The following is a 25,929-nucleotide window of genomic DNA, read 5'->3' as shown; positions in this document are numbered from 1 at the left end:
ATATGCTGTGTACTCTTCAGGCGTCAACTTTCTCACCATGCGATGGCGCCTTGTTTGACAAAGGGCCTTGTTAAGTGCTAAATGCTTTCGGGCTTGAGGTTTCCAAGGCCATGACACAACATACTTCCCAGATTCGTTGCGTTGGATAGCATTCTTTACCTCCAGCTCAAGGTCTTGTTCCAACACCTCCTCCTGTGCAACACCAAGGTGGTCCAAAGTCCAAAAGTTCTGCAGTTGTTCATGAACAGAGGCCCGAAATGCATGGACATGAGCTCTGGCAGCCACACCCGCAAATGGAATGGATCCACTTCCACCATGAAGGACCCACCCAAAAATTGTCGGTGTTCCTTTGAGGCCATTCCTCAATTTAATTGTCATACCTTGGACAATGGTTTCATAGCAATCTTCTCCAAACACAATACCGATACTATCTGTACCAGGGCCAGCGAGATCAGCAAGGACTGAACAACCACCAACAACCTCTTAAAGGGCTCGATAGGACTCAGGCTCCACCCTCTCATAGACACCAGACAACTCATCCATCACTACAGCTTGGAAGGTAAAGGTATTTGGAAGGTTTATTCCTCTTGCAGTCACCTCAGCAACATCGAATTCGCCTTCCAGTACATCTCCAAGTGTCTCAATCCGCAAATGACATTTGCCAACAACTCTCTTTGGTATATTTGCAGCCAAAAACGATGACATCATTGTAAAAGTGGCCCCAGTGTCACACAATGCTCTCACAGCCACATCCCCAATAACAACACACACAGTTTTCATCATCACGCCAGCAGTTTTGATGTCAGCATTCTTAGCAGAAGACATTACAGCAGCTGTTGGAGGTTGAGATAACGGTGGCAAATGACTCTGGTTAGCTGGTGTATAAGGAGGGGCAGCAGGATTCCAACTTGGGTGGTTTGGTGGGCTACCCGTACTTGGAATGGGGTTTTGAACTTCTGGAATTTTCACTCCGCCAGTCTTGCATAGCTGAGGGATATGGGATCCTCGTCCACACAGGCATGGTTTTCGAAAGCAAGCCCTTATTTCCTTCACTTTCTTAAAGCGATCATCAACCGACATAGGTACAGAGCACTGTTTAGGACTATGTGGACCCTTGCAGAAGGTACAGGTTACAGATTTAGCCATTAAACCAGATGCAGTTGGCAACAAAGGTTTTTCCTTTTTGATAGACTGGTGGTGTTTAGATGGCTGTTCTATCTCAACAGTCTGGTCAGCACTCTCTCGAATTTCCAGTTCCTGTTCCAAAAATTTCAACAGCTTCATGAATGTTATATCCTCCTTTGATAAGCCAGCTTTTTCTCGGGCCCACACCAATCTCCAATCCTTGGGAAGTTTTGATTCAATCAAAGGCATCAAAAGGGTTCCATATTGTTCAGTAGTAACTCCTTGTACTTTAAGCGCTCGCACAGTTGCACAAAGCTCATCCAATGCATCTCTCATAGTTTTATTGGATTGTTCAAGTGCTTTCATTTCTGCTAGTCATTAGGCGAGTTTTTTGCACTTCATCCTTGCCATAGCGAGATGTCAGGCGTTGTACAGCAACTTCATAGTTTGCCTCTTCAGTTTTGATGTTTGCAATGTATCCTGCGGCTTCGTCATATAGCAGGGGCTTTAAGTAAACAAACTTCTGCACAGTAGGTATTTCAACGTTATCATGTATTGCTATTCTGAAAATGTCCCAAAATTCTGGCCAGTCCAACACATCGCCCGAGAATTTCCTAAGGTCGGTTTTTGGCAACTTCATTTTAGGCGCACTTGACGTATGTTTTGGTGATGGTGCAATGGGTTCAGGCTGCTCACTTGTATTTTGCTTTTGGCTGTTTTTTAACCATAATTTCACATCATGAATTCGTTCTCTTACCATATCGAACCATGGTCCTTGGGCGTCCACTTCATCTCCTACTTGAGAGTCATCGTCTAAGAGCTTCTCGATTTCCATCTGCAGATCCTCGGCTTTCTGCAATCTCGTAACAATCGAATCGAGTTTTTCTTCCACTCGAGCAATTTCAGGCGAGTCGGACTCAATCATGTTTCTAATAACGTCAAAATCCCTTTTCATCCAGCCTCTCAACCCTGTGCGAGCTCTCTTCAGCTGATCAATTTGTTTCGTCTTCATTTCGATCGGCGTTGGCGACAAACGAAAGTAAACAACACTCGAGGCTAGCGATTAAACACGTCGCGGGTCACCATGTTTGAACTCCATATTTATTCTTCGAGCTCATGTTTCTACAACCCCCATAGGGAGGTAAAACAATTCGTGCAACGTTACATCCGGGTTACAAAACAATATAAAACGACTTATCTAGAATGTTCGGCTTTTCCCGCCATGTCACCTCCGATCTCTAGTACAAAACGGCTAGTCTAGAAAGTTCAGCTTTCAACACGGCATTTATATCGCGGTCTGTTTAGGGTCAGCTGGCTGTCAAACTGTACCAAGGATTTTGAAATAAAATAACGTGTCGAATTTTACACGACCTATAAATGTGAGCGTCTGAATCACCTTTACATCCTTGCTCTTAAGCCCTGGCGCAAGATACCACCGAGTCGATTGTTTTAAAGTTTAGAGTAAATACACTGTGCTATTCGCGTGGTGAGCGTCACAATGTACATCACGCAATCATTTGAGAAAAGAAGGCATGTCATGCTTTTTGACCAAAAGAAAGTATCGAATATTTAAAGATACGGCTTTAAATCAACCTCCCAGGGTCTCTCATCTTTCGAGGAGAGACCCTCTCTCCTCTCTCGTCCCAGGGGGCGGGAAGATGAGAGACCCTGCCAAAGAGTTTGCATTAAAATGAAGAAAACTGTAGTCGGTAACATCTGAGTTCAGTCAAACTATGTTTGAGAAATTTTCCATCAATCTCCTGGGTGTGAAGCAGTTTCAGACAGTGAACCCCACGACATGTTTAAGTTGGGATGCTGTCTTTGAAAAGCGCAGCCACAGATGGCCTATTTATTGGCTAAGATATCTTTTTGTCCAAATCGATTTGTTTGTTATCTATATACAGTCAGTACTGAAGATGGAATTACCGGGATGGAAACATTCTTCCTTCGAAGATGGAAGAGCAGATATTTGCTATGATCTCATTCACGTTCGGCCAAGACTTTTTCGCTCGCAAACAGAAATGTATTGGCATTGCTGCTGCTTGGTTCAGACTTTCTCTTATAATCTTGGCTTCAGAAGACAGTTTTCCGTCGATGCCAATTAATTTCAATCTTGGCTGCTGGATACAAACTGAATTTTTCGTCACCGCTTGCCATAGTCAACAAATGTTATTAGCGCAATCGTGTTACCCATTTCCATAGCAAAAGCGCTTGAAAGTCTTGTTATAAATGCTGGTCAAGAAACGGCACAGTTTCCCTCGAGCTTTGATATATAACCATGAAATTTCAACCACATTGCGTTAAAATGGAGACATATAACGAACACTTACTTGCCAAGAAACCCCCGCGTCTTGCCCGCGCTACCTTTTATTGTTTCGTGTCATTTACATGTGACGTCATTGGCCGACGATTCTAGCATGCAGGCAAGAACTAGCAGTGTCATTCTCGTCTCCAGAGGCCGCAATCCTCTTGGTCATCAGCAGGATTTGTGACGGGCCCGGTCATTTGAGCATGCGCAGAGTACTCGATTTGAGTCCATTCTCGTCCCCAGAGGCCGCGCTCCTTTTGGTCAGCACCAAGAATCGCGACTTGTGAGAAGGTCCAATTTTCTGAGCGTACACAGAGTAATCGTTTCGTATTCTCAGCCAATCAGATTTGTCAGACATGACTGAACATGCACACAGTGACGGGAAGTCAGTGAGTCGCGGATTTCCGGTGTTGGACCTTCCCAGAGGTCGCGATTCTTGGTGCTGACCAAAAGGATCATGGCCTCTGGGCACGACAATGTAGCAAATCAAAATTGCCACCCAATAATGGAGGATTTCCGGTGTTGAAACTGGACTGTACAAAAGGATCGCGGACTCTAATTATTACGGGAGAAAGAGGAGTGCTGAACCATGATTTACGTCATCGTTTAATAACACGGTTAAATTGCAATGGTGTAACAAGCTTAATATATAATAAAAGGATCCCAGTTACATTTCACGCACAGGCAGGCTTTGAAAAATTTCACTTGTTTTATAGCAAGTGGCTATCGGTTTAATTTTACATGGTTGGGACTTGGGAGGGACCATAAGTCAAACTGGAAACAGGGTCAAATGATGACACACGTGATCCTAGCTTTAACTGGTGAGACTAGAGGCTCTCGCGATCTGCTCATATCCTGATTTCAGAAGAAACCGGAACTGAGGATTTTCAGCCAGACCGACATTTGTCAGTTCTTCCGCTTCAAATAGGGATTCCAGGGAAGGAATAAACTCTCTAAGCTCAATACCTAAAAAAAAACAAAAAAAAAACATCCATGTCGATAATTTTGAAACACCGATAGAAGAAATCACAAGACAATTCACACAGGATTTCCTATGTCACACTACCACGCCGTGCATTATTGTTTAGTTTTTTTTTTGCATTATTGTTTAGTTGCTCATTGAAGGTCAGCCAGGTAGTTTCAGAGAGTAGTCTTAAATGTTCTACCATAGAACATCTACTTTATGATTTATAAATACTGAGGATATAACTCAGTGAATCAAAACACTGAACCAAAGCAGGTGTTTTATATTTACGATCAATTAGTGTAGGTACATACACACACACACACGCATACACACATACGTTTATGTCCCCTTGGGGCTTTTCAGTGAAATATACAGGGTCCGAAATTGCGCTTTCCTGGTCGCCAATGCGACTAAAACTTTTGCACTGGCGACCAGAATTTCACAGCTGGTCGCCAGCGGGCGATTGACTATTTCAAGCCACGATAATAACACAAACTTTGATTTTCAGCCAAATCGATTAAAATAAAATTCAAAGCCGCCCGCCAATTGGTCACTTAATTTTTACCTTTCGGCTGCTTTTGAAGTATAAAACCGATTTTCCTGTTATTATAAATCTACCACAACGTTTCACAGCTACGATCACTGCGAAGCTTCGCCGCCATGTTTTTTCCAGCGGTTTCCCATAACATACGTATTGCGGGCGCAGAAGGCCACGTGCGTTCTTTCGCCATGAACATTTATTCAGGCGATGTGGTGTCCAAAGATGTCCTGAACTCTTTCCGTAATTTATTACAAAGTGGAGACGGAACATCCGCGAAGAAATTAGTGGAAGATTTCGATATTCAACATGGCGATCCATCGATCGTCTTGACAGAACGCGAAAGGAAAGATCGTTTTGCACATAGAGCGAAGAACCAAACGGCATTTTTCAGTCTGGTACATTTCTGCTCCAAAAGGTAGAGACAAGAGAAGGTATAAAATTGACTTGAAACATATGGCAGTCGCACGAAACTGCGTATATGGCCGGCATTCGATTCGTTCGTCGTGGGTTTTCAGTGGTAGGTGTATAAATAATCAGCGTGTTTGTATTTAATGTTATCGTTAGCGGAAAAATCGCCATCATTGCGACCCCAAACGCGTTCTCTTCGTTCCGATTCTTAAAAGAAAAATTGGCGAGCCGAATGTTCCATCTGGCGACCAAAAATTTCGGTTTGTGTTTCGCTGCGAAGGAAAAATTTTATTCACACTTTTTGGCGACCACATTTTTCCATATGGCGACTGAAAAAAAAATTTCAGTCGCCAGTTGGCGCCTGCCTAAAAAAGTTAATTTCGGACCCTGATATATAACAAAATAAAAGGACATGGAGTAAAAAAAAAAAAACACAATAAAATAAAACAGTGGTGATCTTAAGATTGGACATTTAAACGTTCGCTCCCTCAAGAACCGCGAGCACCTTCATTTCGTCAAAGATACCATCTTATTGAATAAGCTCGACGTGTTCACCCTATCGAAGACCTGGCTCGACCTGGCTAAACGGCTCCATCACCGACCGGGAACTCGAAATCCCAAGCTATGATCTCTATCGGGTCGATCCAAACACCAAACCAGGCGGCGGGTGGGTGTTTACGTCCAGCAAATTTACAAGGTCAGGGTACTTGACAACATATCAATCATTTTGGACACTTAACATCAACTTTGGATTAATCTTCAGGTCAGAAACCTCAAGTCAATTGTAATCCGTACAATGTACAGGCCACCTGATTGTCCGCTAACTTGTTTTGATACTGACCCAGCTCAAAGTTGGATACTGCCTCTTTACGAAATAAGTTGATTTATATACTCGGCGACGGAATCTGCCACATACTTGAGGTGGCTCAAAACAGTTTCCAGCACTTAGATTTTGATGGGTCGTTATAACCACTCTTTATCACTTGATGCTACAGTCATGGTATCAAAAAACTGCCCAATCAATGGTGAATGCGTTGTTATCATTTTCGTGACACAATAGGTTACCATAGCAACAGTATGACCTCTTAAAAATACCCTTAATTACAGCTTTAGGGGCTTATAATTCAAAAACGGCACGGTGAAATTTTTTTATATTATCAACTTTTGGTAAGCATGATAAGACGCAACTTTTGGCAAAGTTTAAAACAATTCTGTAGGTAGGGTTCAGAGCCACCTTAAATTTTCGAAAATTTAAGTTGGCTCTGAATCACAACGACATATTAAAGGAAAATTATCCGTATGCTTTTATGTTGATGTTCACATTGTGACATAAGCTCTACTGTCGCTAGTCGCTTAGCTTGTGTGAACTGCGTACCACCAAGAACATTGTAGATGTGGCGCAGTTAGTTTATCATTTGTCTCTTGTATGTGAGTAAGTAGGTTCAAATCCCACAGGCAGTACTTTTTAGTGCAGAGTGCACTATTGGGATGATTTGGGGGTTGACGTGGCTAAAGCACTATGGAAATAAGGTGTAAACTTTAATGTTTGTATAATTAATTAACTTCAATTAATTAATTAGGCTTGTAGTAAAGGGGGTAGGATGAGGTAGGTACCTGTGAGCACTATGTAAAATGGGAGGTGCACGTACCTACGTTACTTCCCTGATGATTTCGAAAAGCTATGTATTTGTTTCAGAAAGCCCCTTGCTCTCCTTGTGGTACTTTTCTCTTTAGAACAAAACCAATATTTGCCCTAAACGCATGCGCAGATTAATAAGCGTTAGTGTCAACTACATATCTGGTGAGAGATACATTTCATACAAGATCACACACTAACGTTGAGCGCTTTTCCTTGTGGTAAAACGCTAATAAGTCATACGCATGCGTTCTAGCATCGTTAGCACGATACAAGAATGCTAGGGTGACTGGGTGTCTTTTGGAATAACGCCTAACTTGGTTCAAGAAATATCATTAGTTGTTTTCAAACTACACTAGCGCGTTTATTTCATCCTTAAATTGTCTCTATCAAAGAGACCAAAATGTTCATACCCCCAACCGAAACTCTCCCGAGTAAGTGGCATTAAAACTTGTCATATTGTACAAAAAACCCAGGAGACTGCTCAAATATTGCTGCAGACTCCATGGCACCTACTGAAAGCATAAATTTTATCAGTCTCTGAGTGGACTCATTCACCGATGAAGGATGTAATCTCGGTCAAGTAGCGCTGTTTACTTTCAATACCTCTCGTTGAAACGCTTTTCAGTTGTATTAATCGATATCAGTGTGTATTTTAAATTTAAGTGGTTTTATTGTTAACGCCAAAGGTGGCAACAGAACGTGCTGTTCCGTGACAATTTGATAATTAGATTAATTTTTGTTTATCGGTCAAAAGAAAATTTGCGTTTTAAATAAAGCAAATCGTTCCTCTTCCATTTCTTCATCCGACATTCAACTTCTCCCATTTATCTCTAACTGTGAAAAGAATACAAGCACATCTTCCGTGTGTTTTCGAGAAAACAAGAGTTTCAGGTTACATACCTTTGCAAGGAAAACAAAAGTATCAAGTTACAAACGTTTTCGTGAAGAGTAAAATTATCACGTTTGCTGCCTAAATGTATTATTTAATTTAAAATGAGCAAAAATCGACGTAAAACACTACAGTAAACTTCGAGAGCTGTCTTGACAAGCGGTAATTAACTGTAAGTTATTCTTGGACTGTGAATGAAAATACACACATCAAACATACACACTGCTAAGATTATGTCTCGTCAAAATCCCTAGCTGACTAGCAAGGTCAATACAAACCAGGTGTGAATGACAGGGGTTATATAGGAACTGTGTTATGAGTACTGCGTCAGAGCTATACATTACACTCTGCACTATCTGAGGTTGTCTCGCAAGTTTTCTTTTTCATTGTCTTTCCTTTAAACGTATGTTTATGTCAAGAAATCACTTACCGAAAGGAAGCATTTGCTTTTCCCTTTCTTGTGTTTAAATATCATCTGGAGCTCTTAATCATTCGTTAACTATTTCGATCGCTTTCGAACTCAAAATATGCTAGCCTTTGTCGCGCCCTAACTTACCACCAGTATCATGTAGGTTTGTGAAAGAAAAGAAATGAAGACTTTGCCTGACAATCGAATCGTGAAGGAAGTACAATGAAGTTTGTCTCTTCCAATTGAAAAATCGTTATCTGGAAACTGGTTATTTTCGTTACTTTCTGCAATCGCCAGCATTTCTGGATAGCAGAGAAAAAAGTGCCTGGCTGCTGAGCCAAATGTCACGTGGGCAGGTCCATGGTTGCCACAGACATCACTCATTAAAATTCCCTGACGTTTCCCTGCTAAAAATACAATTTCCCTGACCAAATAATGCAAAATGTCAGATCTAGTAGCAGCTTCTACTGTGAACTTACAGCCTTCCTTTCCATTCGTTCAATAAGACTCATAAGATTTCCATAAATTTTCCTTCTCCATTAAGTAAGAATATCGATGTGAAAATTCCCTGACTTTAAAGAATTTTTTTTTTCTGAGCATTTCCTGACCTGTGGCAACCTTGATATAGTTATTTGAATAACACGACAGACTTGTAGCCATCGCAAAATTTACTTATTCATAATTATATAGTACAGGAAATCGTATGAATGAGAGTCCAATAAGGGATTTACACTACGAGTGATATTTGAAAATTCCCTCATAATTGCACGAGCCTTAAGGCGAGTGGAATTTGAGAGAATTTTCAAATATCACTTGCAGTGTAAAATCCTTAATTGTTCGAGCTTTCGAACGATTAACGATAAATTGGCCTGCTCTCAGCCAATCACAAAGAAATAATTTTTTCAGTCATATAATAAATGAACAAACCAAATAATAAATCCCAAAGGAGTAAGGTTCTCTTAGCCACGATGTACCAAAGTAAAGTGTAGGTCTTGAACACTTGCAACTACTGGCTGAACTAACTGACCTTTATCAGTGGGCAATTAAACGATAGCAAACAAATGTTAATGCTAAGTACGTCTGTGCCCATCATCAGAATCATTGAAGAAAATCCTGTGAGGCACACTACTATGTGGGTAGTTTTCATTTGAGGTATAAACTCGTTTCATTTATGAACCATTTGTGGGTTAGTATTTCATGATCAAACTACAAAAAAATGAAAAGAAAAGAAATACGTGCAGTACCTTGTGTGTAAGCTAGTTCAACAATCTTGAAAAAAACTGTATTCTTAGCAGTCAACAGAGGCTCTTTCACTGAGAGTGATGACCAGCTGTTGACAGAAAGAAAAAACACTTCCGTTATCATGCATTGAATAAGTTAGTTGTGGAACCAGTACGGCACACTTTTGCCCACATGCAGTTTTTTATTTCAAAAAAATACAAATTATAAGGTATAGAATGGTTTTCAACTGAGTGTCTTAAAACCAAAACCAAACCAATTACTTACCAATTAGACTACTCAGCCAATCTCAAACCGTAGTAAAACCAAAACCAAAACGAAAGTAATTGTCTAATAGACCAATTTCGATATATTAAAATTCAGCCTAAAACAATAGACCTCAGTGCGAGGCTCTGGGGAATAACTACAGAGTTTGTGGGGTTTATTCCCCAGAGCCTCGTGCTGCGGTCTATTGTGTTAGGCTGAATTTTAATATATCGAAATTGGTCTATTACTTTCGACACAATTGAAAACCGCTCTAAATATAAAAACAAATTAAGATAGAAACCATAACAGTTATAGTTTCTATCTTAATTTGTAATTGGTATTTCGCTCTGCATGTATTTGTATTGAGCACTTCTAAGATTGTGTGAAACCACTTCTATTGTTCTTTGTTTTTTCTTTGTTTAAAGTATAAAGATATATATCTCAGTGCCACGTAGAAATAACTTCTATTTTGTTTGGCTTTTCTGGCCTTCTTGCATATATACACGAAGTTTGAAGCAAAGCCCTCATCTTTATATCCCAACTTAAAATGCTGTGACATATTCATCAAGGTAGGAAGAGTTCCACGAATGAAATTGTTACAAAATTTCCATGAAATGTAACTGAGCTATTTAATTGTGCATTTTTGGTAGTTTTCATTTGTGCTACAAAAGTCTTAAAACACCATGGGTATTTTAACGTGATCGCGGAACTAACGTAGCAAACTATAGATAAATAATATCCCAGCTAAATGTAAATAATAGGGATACCTTTTTAAAACCTTTAGATGATCTATGCACAATGAAATCCATCTCAATTTTGTCTGAGCTGTCAAACTGGATTCTTCTGTGGCTGATCATTGTACGTCAAATCATTATTAAGGTTTCATGCTATTTTAAGACTACTTCAACATACTCATCTCTTAGTAGAGCTTTGCACCAGATGTGAAGCTTAATGGCCGCAGCTTGATCGAAATCATAATGGCCAGTCTATTAACAATTAAACAAAAGAACATGTGAGAAACTTAATATGCTTGTTAACCAGTAAACATGAAATAGCCTTGTAAAAGATCTTTTCTCTCTCTTGATAGTTAAAACATATAAATGCTGCAATCAAGGCAGTTCAAACAAACAATCCTTGACGTGCTGATGATTCAGTGTAATGGCGCTGACCACGGGGGTGGAGAGGGGCAAGCATCAGCGCCTGCGACTGAAAAACCAAGTTCTTACAGCTTGCATATAAGTCAATTTATGTTTCGGTTGACAGTTCTCACGAGGGTTTTTTTTCTAGGAGGAGTTATTACGAAAATTGGAGACTAGAAAACTGTCACAGGAAGCACAGTATTGACTTCAACTGGATGCAGTACATTTAAAGCGGCAACACCGATTCACTAATTAAGAACAAGGTCATTTAAAAAGAGAAAAAAATATCTAATTTTTTCCCAGATAAGAATCTCATGTATCTCTGTCCATTTCACATAATTGTTTTGCAATTTTTTTTTGTACTGAAACAATATTTTTGTATTTGCTCTAAGAACATAAACTGCTCATCGAGAGAGCTTATGCCGTTTACACTTGTTATTTTTAAAACAAAATCACAGTTGCTTGTGCCTTTTTGTCTCTGTCTTTAAATTCCCCACACTCTTTGTCACGCAATATTCTTTAGTTCTGAACAACCTTGGAAGACTTTTCATCAAAATCAACCGTGGCCTCCACCATTTGGTTCAAATATGATCCGATGCAGTGGAATCTGTAAAGTGTGCTTCCCGTGGTGTTCCGTTTTCACACGTTATAAAGCGAATACAAGCACAAACGCAAGCACAAAAAAAGGAAAAATTTGATCATTGAGCTTGTGCTTATACTTGTGTCGAGGCCATTTTCACTGTGAAGAGCTTTTCAGGATAAAAAGTAGCGATATTAAGACATGACGTTTCGGCGACGACAGGTAACCATTATCAAATTATGTCGTCGCCGAAACGTCATGTTTTAATATCAATATCCTGAAACATTTTTCCAAATCTCTCGTTATCAGAAGAAAGAACTCAAGAGATTATATGAAAGATCATATATTTGAACTGCGGAAAAAGATGCAAAGACAGCAGCTGTCAAATTAAAACCTGAAGAGAATTTAGGCTTGAACGAGATTCAAACCCACGGCCTTTGTGATATCGGCACTGCACCATTACAGCAGAGGTATTTTTCAGGCACATTTAAATGTTTGAGGAAGCAATTTTAAAATTATCTTCCAATCTCACCAAGGTATAGTATTGTAGGAGAGTACATTGGTAGAGGTAAAACAATTGGTGGCCTTTCTTGAGGGTTTTAGAACTGAAGTGCTGAGATGCTGGAGATGAGGAGGGACCAATATCACTTCATTTACACACACACACATAACCATTTTAAAGACCCTGGTTGTTAAACAGGTTTTAGAGAACTCTTGACTACAAAGTCACCAAGATTTGTTTGAAGGAAAAAATGGTAATTGTGACAATAATTGTTTGTATTTGTCTATCTCGTCTACGAGATTACCATGAATTCTTGCAGTGTTTAAATTAAGTTATCAAAGAACAGTTACCAATAGAGCAAGATGAAGGATATCCAGGGCTTTTTTGAAATCATATTCATTCGCTCCTAAATTTTGATCTCCAATATGCAACTGCAATTTAAATACAAAAAATTACATTCAACAACATTCACAATCATCATTATTCTTTCATCTGGTAAAGTGATTATCATCGATCAACATGACAAGAACGGATACACGCGTGTTATCTTGTCAACACTTTACAGGACTACTTGCTGCAGCACGTTTACAGCATCTGCAATAACTATACAAGAGAACCTCCACATGCAACCAAAATGTAAAGAGCAGCACTTCTTTGAATGATTTTTTTTTAATCTAACAGTTCCGGGTTCCCAGTGCTTTTATTTAATGTTGAACTCGAAAAATACGTCACAAGAAAGTTTTGTTTGGCCAAATGCTAGCTTCAAAAAACATTCTTATAATCAAGGGAAAGTTGATTTTTGAAAATACTACATGGAAAGTGCTCCCTCTTGCTACGAACCTAACAATGTAGAGAAGCTAGTACCCAATTTAACAACCTAATGCCACCACTGGCTGTATACATGCAAGAATTACAGACAAAAATTAGAAAAGGTTATTACAGTAAATATATACTAAAATAGGCGAGTCCATAAAACAAAATGGTAAAATGAAACTAATTGTCATTGGTAAGAAGCAACGAAGGAATGATTGTTAGCAGCTAAACAGTATAAAAATTGTGAAAAAAATGCATGACTGAAAGAAATATTGAAAATAAGCATGTGCATGGTATTAAAGATATTAACTACAATGACTTGTTTTAACTGCATATTCAGCAAGGGCTGTTTCCAAAAAATGTGCGGGGCTTTCTTGATCTAACAGATTGATCTACACGTCGCTCCTTAAGCAATAATTGTAAGACAAACACTGGTGATGGGCTGCATAACGGAAATAAACTGGACTGTACCTCAATCAATTCTGTAGGTGTCAGAGGAGGCATGGAATCCAAATCTAAACCAGCTTGCTGCCAAAAACAAACAAAAAAAATAACCATGACATTCTAATAAATTTCAGCCCATCATGGTATCTGTGGGGACCAGAAGTTAAAAAAACTGAAAGCACTTGTAATGAAACTAATCAAGATAAAACATCCCATACAAGAAATACTGACAAGCTTATGGACCTTCTGGCACACAGAAAATTAAGTTAAGTAAGCAAGGTATATAGAAACAAAAGGAAATGGTTTGAGAACAAATAATTTCTCTTTATTCCCTGTAAATGCATCAAGATTACTAGCTATTTGAGAACTTATGCTAAACCATGTACATGATTTCAGGCAGTGCTCTGATTCAAAGATGGCAAAGATGGTGATCAATCAAATTTTACATTACACCCATCTTTGTCATATCATCTTAAATTCTGGAGAGCTTGTGCGAACTCAAACAAGAAAGACACTGTGCACCATTGAGTTATGGAGGTATGCGGGAGGTATGCAGCAATCAAGAAGCTACAGTCACTCTTGATTATCAGTTAAAGCAGAAGCATTCTGGTTAAAGTGACTGCCATGCATCTTTTATGCTCAGTAACCTCCTGCATGCATCAACAACTTTATATTGTAAGCAAAGTCATTTAGTATTTGTTAATTACAGCCTTGTGCTTTGTGCTTGCAGCCCTTCTCAAGTGACTGCTAATTGCTGACATTAAAAGCTATCTGCAGTTGGTACTGTTTTTCATTGCAATTTCAACTTTTTCAAAAATTATCCAATAAGTTCAAAGTCAGTTACAAAGCATTAGCCATTATGAAGTTTGTGTATATATTAACCTGGTAAATCAGATGTACATGGTTCATAATGCACTGTCTTTTTAGTTGCAGCTGATTCATTCGTATCTCTATTTGGCTGACTTTTTGCCCCAATCACAAGAAAAAACCAAGGGAAGAATTACTGATTGGTTAACATGAAAGAGGTTTATTGAGCAGCAAAGAAGTTGATTTTGAGACTACCAAAACCACTTCACTTGACTGTCTTAATGTTTCCAATTAAGGAACCCTGAACCAGACGGATTTACCAGTCCATTGAAGCTAATAATTCTTCTTGTATGGAAGTGTTTTCAACTGCTAAGGATTTCAATAATTTAAGGTAAGTCAAAACTAAAACTGAAGGTGCAGGAAAATAGGGTCTTAAGGTTACGACACTGCCTTTGATTCTGCTATGAATATCAAGTTTTAATTAAAAAAAAAAAACGCCAAACGTACACAAAATGAATACAGTTGAACGCAACAGTTGCCTTACCTGTATAACTGCAGATGGTAGAGTTTCTTGATGAAGTAACAAATCACGCTCGTTTATTATTTCTAAAACAAAAAGTAATGAAACAGTAAGGGAACATTCTTCTGATATCATAACACTATAAATAACTTCTAAAGCAAAGTCAACAATATTAATTATTGTTGTACTAAAAAGATATAAAAAGATATAAAAGTAACCAGGATATTGGTCACGAATATTACCCAACTCCATTGTCTATTCAAATCAATCAATCAATCAATCAATCAATCAATCAATCAATCAATCAATCAACCAACCAATCAATCAATCAATCAATTTGTTATGCACTATTTACATAATGTCAAAATTTACATCAGTGTTGTAAAGTAAACATGAGAAAAGAAATAAATTTCGCATATGGGTACGGAAATAAAAAAAAAAATATGCGTGTGGTAACCAGAGTAGCCATTGGCTTTCGAGCTGGTTACCACCATGTCAAGGTAAATGTGGAGAACAAAAATACATTACTGAAAATACATTACAGAAATAAAAGTGACCATTATAAACTATGCTTACATTGTTTCTTAAATGAATTATATCGTTAATTTTTTAGGGTAAGAGGAACTGATTCCCAATTTTTTGATGCACAAAATTGGTAAGCTGATTGTCTGTAGCTAGTTGATGTTTTTTGGCCCATAGAAGTCTATTGCAATAAGGTTAGAGGTTTTGAGGATAAACTATGTATTTTCTAAAAGCTTTAATTTTATTTTTTCTTATTTTATGAAAGCTTGATAAGTTACTTATGCTAGAGGGTGTTAACTAGAGTAAATCCTCCCATAAGTGAACACCTTGGGCAATTGTGCGATCTCTATCATCTCTGTTTACTGAAGATTGAATCTTAGACGATTAAAGGGGGTACGGGTATGGAGTAGCAAAATGGAAAGGTTTTGGAAAGCAACACCTTCTTCAATAATCACTTCAGGCTTTTAAGACGTGATTTGAATGGTTTAAATTTGTGTCCCTGAACAAAACATTAGCAATACATCTCTCGTGATTACAAAACACTATCATCATCATGCAGTAATACTGTACCAAGGATGACTTTTCACTAGATACTGAGCACACATAAATCAAGTGAAGTAATATTCTAATAACTGAGCTACACAATCAACGATGTTTCACGTTATGTCACCTATTGAGATAATTGTGCTGACCAGCCAAGTTTAAATAGCAATAAAAATATTTAATTGTAAAACAGAGAACACAATTTTGTGGGACGTTGCTACAAAAGCATTTATTGGTATGCCAGGAAACTTTAAATTAGAGGCTCAGTAAACAAGAAGGATGAAGAAGCTCAAAACTGTGTAGATAAAGATCGATTCCTTTTTTTTAAAATTAAGTTTAGCTCTTTTTCTGTCCAAAAAGGGTTGTGTTTCACAGTATGGCATTTGTCACCAAATTTATGTTACAGGTTAACTGGCAATAATAGCAGAGCTCCGGCGGCCCACAGGGCCGCCAAGCAGAGTCCCATACTCATATGGGAAAGAAAAGGAAACCCAGCAATGGATTTTCTCATGGTTTTCATGGCTAGCGGTATTGCTCGTGAGCGCGTACGCACGATGACGACGGCGGTGGAGTTGCCCAACATGTCAGCCATACTCCAAATAATAGGGTGACAGAGACGTGCAGCCTTGGTTTACCATGTACTTCCTTGATATTGGACATCCATGTTATAATCAAGTGACACCTGTCAAAACGAGGTATCCGCTGACCAGTATCACGTGTCCATATCGCGGGCTCAAGTTAACAACTCATCGAAGTCAAATGTTTTTTTGAAGTTGACTGCTGACCAAGTGCTGGTTTTTCGATTGGATCGCGGGCTCATGTCAGGTGAACTTGTTGAAAACAGGGCAGGAATGTTCGGAAGCTGGTTAACGCTAACCCAGGAATAAAAGTTAACCGAAGTATAACTTTTCCTTCTACACAAATGTTTTTTGAAAAATTGAAAATGGCCACCGTATCGGTAAAGAGGTCTATTATTATTAGCGGAGCTGCGGCGGCCCGAAGGGTCGCCAAGCGGAGCACCATACACACAGGAACCCATGAATCGCTTTTCTCATGGTCATTTTGGCTAACGGTATTGCTCATGGGTGCGTAAGCACGACGTCGATGACGTCGCGCAACATGGCAGCCAAGCTCCCGCTAATAGGGTAACCGAGACAGGCATCTTTGGTTTCCAGCGTAAACCGTAACATCTATTTAATGGTCCATTGACACCTGTCAAATCAAGGTATTTGTTGACCAGTATCACGTGACCTTTATCGTGGGCTCAAGTTTAAAGCTTAATGAGGTCACGTGTTTTTTGAAGTTGACCACTGACCAAGCGCTGGTTTTTCGATTGGATCGTGGGCTCATGTCAGGTTAACTTGTTGAAAACAGCGCAGGAATGTCTGGAAGCTGGTTAACGCTAACCCAGGATTAAAAGTTAACCGAAGTATAACTTTTCCTTCTACACAAATGTTTTTTGCTGCTTTGTTTTGTGTATATGGTGATTATTAAAACTCAAAACAGAAGGCCAAACAATATACAGAAAACCTCACCACAAAGTTACAAAACTCAAATCAAAATTCTACTTTTTCCTGGGTTAGCTTAATTGGGCTCTGAACAACCCAGCCCAGGAGCTACGCTTTTAGGCTGGCCTAAATCTATATATTATCACCTTCATAAGGTCATAAGGTCAAAGGTCATCTGCTGCCATATAATATACAAGATTAATATAGCGCCTGTTCTCTATGATACAAAGGTGCTATTTACATAATGTATTCAGCACGAGTACTTTAAGCCCCACTCCCTGGGCTAAATGGGGCTGTGATTTTTACCACTGATTCTTCCTAATGGTTCTTTTAATAATGGCATGGATGCTTTCAGTGGATGATTAGAGAGCTTCCTTATTTTTGAAAAACATTTTGTCATTACGTTTTAAAGGCAAGTTGAAATTAAAAAGCTGTGTAGAGGTATTTCTTCTTTAAGTGCTTGGTTAAAGAACTGTTGCACTTTATCAAGTTCTGCAGGCGATGTGCAAGACCAGTAAATAAGGTTTAAAACTGGCAACGTGCTACCTAAACAGCACCTTACTGCATGTGCTTGTGTTCTAGTGGAAAGCAGCCTTTAAGGTTTTCATTTCCCATTTCTCTAAATATGTCTTTAAACCTAAGACCAGCATTGCATTTGTTTTGTGGCAGGTGAACAAGGGTAACAGTGGCTTGTGGTCAATTTCAATTTCAAACATTAACTAAGAGCGCATACAAATACATCTCATCAGGAAACACTACTAAACTGCATCCTACTGCTTTTGCTTCTTTCTTCAGCTGCTACCATCTTGTCTCAGTGTTGGTGCAGGGTTTTGAGCAGTACACAACTGGTCTCCATCATTTCACAAATGGGTCCTACTACTTCATGCTGGCAGCTATGCCTAATGGCCCAGTGTCTTTAACCTTGGTCTGCCATCGAGGATCAAAAAACCATAGTGATTCCTCCTATAAGCACTGCTTTCACTTTCACTTCTGAAATTCTAGGATTCACTGGAATTCAACAACTTTCTTGAGTAGACTTCTTGGCTGTGCCATGAATTGTGCAAAGCCTTTCATGAAGTCAGTATTTGCCCAAGTGAAGAACAAGAATGATGGCACTTCTGCTTGTGATTCAGGTGGACCTGTTGCTTGTAGTTCTGCAAACTTAATGCGATCAGGAGAGATTTCCTCAGTGGAGAACACTTTGCCAAAGAAGTTTTATCCTGGGTTGAACTGACTTTTCTTGATACTGAGGGTCAATCCGTGTGTCTACCAGGGTTGCTGTTTTTGTCTGAGGCCTGATCATGCTTTTTTGGTGATGCTCCAAAGGTCAAGAGGTCATTATAGATGCCGATAGCATTGAGTTCTAGAGACAACTTTACACACTTCTTCACAGAATATTTCAGCTACACTGTTCTCTCCAAAATGAAGCCTCTTAAAATGCTTGAGCCTGCAGTGCATACAGAATGTGGTCAGCTCTCTGCTCTCTTCTGCTAGCTCCAGCTGCATGTTACAGTCGTCATTCATATTGCGGTACGAGAATTACTTGGCTCCATTAAGCCTGGTCTCCAGTTTCAGGATGGTGGTTGTGGCATGCAATGTGCTCTTGATGTACTTGCTCGCTTCTGTTCACTGGCTCTGTTACACTCCCCATCCTGGGGTGTGAGGGCCATACATGTTGCTGAACCAGTCAGCAGGTTCATTTCCTTCATCCTTTTAGTTTATTACATCCATTTCATGCCATCTCTCTAGAATCTTATTGAACTTATCTTTCAGGAGAAGGGACCTCCTTTTCAGTTTTTGCATAGCTCCTGGAACATTGGGTTCTACATGCAGCTTTATGGTCACCCTTTTTAGTTCCATGATACCAGTGAAAATGTACATATACTCTTCAATTATTCCTTGTATGGCTTGTCGTTTCTCCCCCAGAACCAGTTGTGGTGCTTTTGTGATCTGCTCAACGTGATATTCCACAAGGCCCATATTGTCAGCTACTTGTTGACCCTTGACTGAATGCTTGTTTGGTTTGTGTAGGTGGTGGCTTGGAAGCAGCCAGCTAATGCAAGCGCTGGTTGCCAGTTTAAGAGATAAACCTCTCTTCTCTGCAGAGGCTCCATAGGGAATGAAGAGGTGAAAATGGGAGTGAGAAAGTGCACATCGAACAATGGGAAAGGCAAAAGGGAAGTGTTACCTACACGCTTCTGTTATTCCCTCTCCCTACACCTGTTGCTGCTAGTCTACACAGTCAAGGCAGGACGAAGAGGCCTTCGCAGAGAAACAGCAAGCTTGAATAACGGCCATTGTCCATGCTTTCACTCAGAACTCAGTAACCTAGCCCAAGACTTTCCATGCATTCCTAGCATGCCACTTAAGTGGATTAAATCTCTGCTGATTGTGGTAACACATTGTGAATTTTAAAAGACTGTGGTCAGTTTTTTAACTTTCAGGTAAAGCTCTTTAAAGCTTGAGATAACACTTCTTGAAAGGATGCTGAAACTCTTGTAACAACTGAAGAACTTTTAACAGTGACCATGGTACAGAGGTAGAAGAGTTACATTTTTCAGAGGTAATTGTTTTACCTAGTGTTGCAAAGTGTATGATGGAAGCAAGTGGAATTTGGCCAATTTTCATATTAGTTTATCCATAATTAATGAGGCAAAACTCATCATTTCCATTTTCGTGCATGTCTTGAAATCTTTATATTTTTAGAAACTGACAATGGTATTTTTGAAGCTGACTATAATTCCCTAAAAGCAATCTTCAGACAAAGTATCAGGACTTTCGATTTTTTAATCCTGGTCAGATATTCTACATATTCCCAGTCAGGGCCTCTTAACAATATATAACTGACAATGTCTTTCACGCTTTGGTAATTTTTGTAACAAATTCAGATCTCAAGATCCTTTCAAAAAATGTTTCTTGCTTTCATTGAAACGACGACAGAGCTGTATTTGTTGTTATCATAAATATCAAAGCCATTTTAAAGAAACATCCACAGGCAATCACAGGGTTAAAACTAGTGTTTGCTATACCTGGAAGTATTTACAATGGTTAAGTTTCTGTGGCCCACAGCTTGGGAGATAACCCAGAACCTTTTTTTCTGCCAAAAGTTGCATTTACCAAACATCATTGAAAATACAGCAAATTTCGACTGTCAATGTTTCCATTGACAAAATTTCCTAATTTGTGGAATTGCCACAAAGTTATTGATTTTTTTATTACAGTATCATAATAGGCTACCAGAAATCCATAAAATTAAGTGCTGTTGTTTAATTTCAGTTATGGAAGGATGTGAGATGTAATATATCAAACATGAAAGACTGTGTTTGACCACATTTCCAAACACCGAGAAGAGAGTTGAAAATACGACGCTCAGCGGAGTGTTTTTGATGAACTTCGAGGTGTTTGGAAATGTGGTCAAACACTGTCTTGAGTGTTTGATATATCTTCTCAATCGAAACTAAAACTAAGGAGAATATGGAGAAATAAAATCGTAAAAATCTATGCTGATTAAGATCAGATATCCAAACAATGTCGCGGTCATGATTTTCTTTGTTTAAACTTGATGAATTATTAATGGGTTTGGAAGTAGTTTTGCTGCGTATTTCAAATGAAAAGAGTAAGAGTATGTTTTGAGTAATGAGTATATGAGGAATGTGAATGTCTGAACAATTAGCACTGGCTTTACACTGATTGTTTCAATTTACATGCAATGGTTATATTGTTGTTCATTAATCGTTGCCTTTTAAGCTAATGTACCTTCCAGTTCTGCTCCATTGTTTTTATCTGATGCTAAAAGAGCCAACTTACTAAGACTCAAAAGTGTCTGTAGAGGCAAAGAAGGCTTCTTTAGTAATGTATACTTGCTTTATTACATCTTCCTATTGCTTGTTTTTTTTTTAAAAAAAAAAAAAAACAGAGCAAATTATACAGGGTGTGGTGGTATATTCTCTCCTGTGGATTCATAACACATCCTAAAACTATTTATTTTTTTTACTTAGACGAGGTACTTCCTTTCTCTCCATACTTTAATTTTTTTGCGATCATTTGGAATGAAGCCATACCAAGCTTGTTGTTAGGTAATATAGCCAAACCTTTTCTCCATGTTCTGTCATTGCTTGACATTAAACAACTATTATAATATTACTCACAACTCTATATTTGGAGCTAGAATCTCATTTTGATCATTTTTCATTTTGTACCACAACAAAGCCATTGTCTTTTTCTACCATTACACCTATAGGCAAGCAAGAGATCTCTTTCATTCGGCCATATTATGTCTCAACCAACACATATATGTAGATCACTTTCAAGACAATTCTATATCAACTATTCAAATTGCTAAGCAATATGCCTACTTTTCAATAATATATTGACTAGCCGCTGAATATACATTTGTTTATTAGTGAGTGATTCTTATGCCATGTCCTCATCACCAATGATTGATTTTGGAATTACTTTTTAGTTATAGTCCCACTACAATTACATGTAGATGCATACAGCAACCGCCCTGGAATACAAACATACCTTTCAGTTCCACTTTAGTTCAGATCAGTTACGATCAGTTCTTATTTTATTGTTGTGATATTGTTTTAACTACTTATTAACCGACAGTGACGTTGTTATGGGAAAATTTGAAAACCAGACCTTGCCGAGGTTTGAGACTTTCCTGTGAAGACCAAGGTTTGAGGTTAATAAGTTATTATATGGCTTTTTGCTACGCTTTTGCAGGTCTGTAATTGGCCCATGGGCATTACAGGAGAATAATGCCCTAGAATAAGCCAATCAGAGCACACATTATAATAAATTATTGGCTGCAAACATGAACCATATAATATAGCTTATTTACAATGTTAAACAACATATAATATTTTAAAAAATATATGCAACTCTGTAATTTTTGCCATCTCCAAACATCACCTCGAGATATCTTCAATTTTGGCCTGAATAGTTTTAACTTCAAGTTCATGTGACTTGCTCTGGTTACAATAATATGTCTGTGAGGCAAGTGGTTGGAAAAGTGGTGTTTGTGGTAAAATATAGTAGACTTCCATATTGTGTTTATAAACAGATTCTCTAGACCATAGGTTATAGAAAATAACATTATCACCATCCCCAGGACTCAGGCAGCTCGCCATAAAGAGGGTTCCCCTCTGCTTTCTTTTGATACTTTTTTAAAACAATGTAATTGTATGGGCTAATAACATTATTTGCACATTCACCGAACCATAAAACCATTCCTTAAGGACACCGACCCAGTTAACCAAGAACAAATTACAGTCACCTTTTTTCTTGCCAAATAAGATGCTTCGTTGATGGCTAACCCTTTTAAAGCCTCATATGCCTGGTAAAAAAGGAAATCAAAAGGCTGTTAAGGTTACGGTAGACCTTCAGGGGTGCCTTCCAAAACATACTTTCTTTGCATGCTGCTTCAAAGAAAACCTTGCTTAACTATATATCATTGTAAAGCTTACAAACTGTTGAATCTGAAAATAAAAATATAGTTTACTATTTTTGTTTTGGTAGGCACACACAAGCCTTTAAATGCAAAAATGACAGCACTTGCTAAACTGAATTACCAGCCTTTGTGCTACCACAGACATCCAAACTGACTAAACTATATCACTCAGGAGATCATGGGCTAAAAAGGGTGGTGCTTTTTCAATATTTCTATTGGTTGCTTAGTAAATCCCTTTTAAAGTTGGACAATGGAAAATTATATGACTGCTGTTACTCAATGGGATGTCACAGGAAAAATATTTTGATTTTTGTAAAGGCCTCAAACACCTTGATGCGCTAATATCCGATGAATATTTTGGCCACGTTTTGGTATTATTTTCCTTCTCTATCAAATAAAGGTCTTTTACCTGATAGAATGACTTCAAGTGGATATCATGAAGCCATCTGAGATGATGATGAGAGGAAAGAAAACTTGCTAAATCTTCATGTTGTGGCTCAGGTATTGTCATCAACTTCTGACGCTCTCCTGAAAAATGCAGATAAGTAAAAACTGGTCTAAATTGATCTTACATTTCAGCTCAGTTCATAACTGGTTGATCTATGTATTGAAACTACATTCTCACAAGTAAGTAGACAAACAACAAGAATGAAGATATTTTACTGTCTCATGGAAACATGTAAACTTACATGCATCTAAGGGTACCTGGTACATTAAAAAAGTGAGTGTCATGAGCAGTGTCATAAGGGGAGTGTACCTTTATCCATGTACCACTTGAATAAGAAATCTGAAAAACCCTGAAGAAGAGAGAACATATTATTTTCAAAATATAATTAGGATACATGCATAATAGTAAATTTATTACTCAGGCTCAAGTCTCACCCTAGATAGCTATCTAATTATTTTAGAATGGAAAAGCTATGCCAGCAGAGAATACATGTAGTTGTCCAATTTTATGCATAACTAAAGTGTAGAATTTGAAGTGCTTGTCTATAACATGATAATTGGTAGTAACTTTATTTTCTCCACAACAATTTCCAATGAAAAATGTTTGTATTTTTAATGAGTTCACTTCAGCATGAAATAATGAATTATGTGTACACACGACCCTGTTATTAGGGACTTAAAGATATGGTATAGCTTGGCTGTAGCACAGCAGCAGATTTTCAAGGTTACTTCCAGTGAAATCAAGATGCGCGTACCAGTACGGCTTTCCTGCTGTAGCCTTGCTTTCTAGCACTGGCTTCACGTACTTTCACTATGTGAGTAAGAGTCTGCTGTTCATTCTCATTTTAATCTTTTTTTATCGTTTGAAAGCCTAGTTTGAAGACAAAGTACAACCCTCCAAGTTAACATTTTTCGTTAGTGGCCATTTGGCTACTGACTGTTCAGGTTTGGTCGCCAGTGAAAAATTTTAGTCGCCAAAATATATGCATAAATTAATAATTAATTAATAATAAATAATGATCTTATTATTATCTAACTGTATTATTAATAACATTTTCCTTGAACCACCAAGTAAATTGAAGTCCCCTTCAGTGAAAGAACTACCTAATGTTGATTCAAATATGCTTTTATTAGAATGATTGATGATCAAATGAAATAGTTTCTGATCACAATGAAAAAGTACTCTATTATTACAACAGTGTTGTGAGTTGATCACAGTTCTCATTCAGTCATTTTAAATTGATTGGCTTTCACTTTCAATAAATCTTTTACAATGGTTATAATAATGCAAATGTACATGCCTTCAAATAGCTCCATCGATTTACAAGTAACACCACAAATATCAAAAACCAAAGGTTCAGACTATCTTCATTATAAACTCTTGCTTGAGTTTTTAATATTTTATAATCACACTCAAATGGTAACTTAGGAATGACTTGAGCACTCCAAACAATTCAAACTTTCATGCTATGAAATAAAGTGTTTTTTGTTTTTAATCTATACTAGTGACACATACTAGTGACAGCCAGCACACAGAAATCCATATTTCTGCATTAAAACTTAGAAACCACATGTGGTATGGACTTCAGATTGAAGAAATGGTCTTCTTGATCTTTTTGAGGATTTGAACCATTCCTTTACTGCTGGCGCTGGTTGTGAAATCAACCATCAAAAAGCGTGAGCATGTATGAATGAAACGTATGTTTACCGCCATTTTTCCCGCGAAAATATTTGATGAAAATTAAGAAAAAAAGTCGCTTCACAAAACACAGAAATATTTGTGTATATCATTTATAATTCACACAACAGGAGCAGTGCAAACGACACAGATTATACCAAGTTAAAATAAGACAGCCTCATTCGCACCTGAATGGCGGAAAGTTTTCCAATGTTTATCAAGGCGGCATCAAATTCTTGCCGAGACCATAAAGTGAACACTATTTTTACCTTATCGCTTGTGATCTTTTTTAAATGTTCAACCTCGTTTTCTGCTTGAATAAGCAAACGATATAAAACTTCATCTGAAAATTAAAGACTGTATTGAAATGGACAGAAAAGTTCACGCTCAAATCGTTTGTCGTTTTTGAAATTAATATGCGTACCACGGAACGCAAATACTAGACACGAAAATACTTTCACAAGTTTTAGGGCAATCACTAAGACGGATATTTTTTATTGATGAAATCTTTCACAATTTAAAAATAAACCCAGGTTCGTTCACACAAGTGAAATTTATTTACAACTGCGAGCCGCTTTTCATCTCAGTTTTTTTTATTTATAGAATCCCCCGTGCTTGTGTTATCAAGTTTGCTGTAAAGTCAAGTATTTTCGTGTCCACTGAAACAAAATACGTTACTCAAACACATCTGGATGTTTCTCAAATATATTGTGGATCCTGTCACCGTCGAGCTTTCCAAGCTTTTGATCAAATGACCGGATTATGTGCATTGTCTCACGCTTCCAGGTAAAATTGTCACGTGCCAAAGTTCAGTCAAGTGGAATGAATTTCGTCGTGTCCCAAGCTCAACTGAATGCAATGAATGAGTTGCCAGTAATCGGATACCTGTGTTTGCGCAAAGAACTCTGGGATTGTCAGGGGGCAAACATTGCTAGTCGCTAGAAGGAAATGTATGGCGAAAAGTTGTTTCGAGGTACAAGAAAACGATTCTTGAGAGAGATTAACGCTTTTTCGCCATCGTTTTTATCACGAATGGATTTGGGCAATGTTGATATGTGAAATATGTAAGTTTTTGTTTGAATAACCGTGAAATATGTGACAAAATCTACCGATAAACTCTGTTGCTTGCATGAGGTTTATTGTGAAATTTACATTGCGTAATGGTCTGAAAATATTACAAAATTATTTAGGTATAAATCG

The 25,929-nt window shown here is 38.1% G+C and overlaps 1 protein-coding gene and 1 pseudogene across 6 annotated transcripts in view; both read right to left on the bottom strand.

Annotated features, from left to right (window-relative positions):
- The window catches only part of LOC145484910 (uncharacterized), a 437,829-nt pseudogene extending 436,329 nt beyond the window's left edge, over positions 1-1,500 (bottom strand). Inside the window, exon 1 of the transcript XR_014049106.1 lies at positions 1,113-1,500. The product of XR_014049106.1 is annotated as an uncharacterized LOC145484910 (transcript). The remainder of the gene's footprint in view (positions 1-1,112) is intronic.
- Positions 1,501-3,885: 2,385 nt separating this feature from the next.
- Positions 3,886-25,929, bottom strand: part of LOC145484908 (nuclear pore complex protein Nup133-like) — a 97,862-nt gene continuing 75,818 nt past the window's right edge. For all 5 annotated transcript variants that reach the window (XM_081463532.1, XM_081463531.1, XM_081463535.1 and 2 more), the window contains 10 exons: positions 23,362-23,401; positions 23,014-23,132; positions 22,431-22,490; positions 20,906-20,972; positions 14,601-14,662; positions 13,277-13,333; positions 12,343-12,423; positions 10,684-10,757; positions 9,531-9,616; positions 3,886-4,399 (listed from right to left, as the gene is read on the bottom strand). In XM_081463532.1, the coding sequence (XP_081319658.1) occupies positions 4,248-4,399; positions 9,531-9,616; positions 10,684-10,757; positions 12,343-12,423; positions 13,277-13,333; positions 14,601-14,662; positions 20,906-20,972; positions 22,431-22,490; positions 23,014-23,132; positions 23,362-23,401 (798 nt within the window). In that variant the 3' untranslated portion in view covers positions 3,886-4,247. The remainder of the gene's footprint in view (positions 4,400-9,530; positions 9,617-10,683; positions 10,758-12,342; positions 12,424-13,276; positions 13,334-14,600; positions 14,663-20,905; positions 20,973-22,430; positions 22,491-23,013; positions 23,133-23,361; positions 23,402-25,929) is intronic.

The sequence above is a fragment of the Orbicella franksi genome, chromosome 4 (genome assembly GCF_964199315.1).
Source record: "Orbicella franksi chromosome 4, jaOrbFran1.1, whole genome shotgun sequence".
Taxonomy (NCBI): domain Eukaryota; kingdom Metazoa; phylum Cnidaria; class Anthozoa; order Scleractinia; family Merulinidae; genus Orbicella; species Orbicella franksi.
Note: the sequence above shows the minus strand (reverse complement) of the source record. Positions and strands in the feature narration are given on the sequence as shown.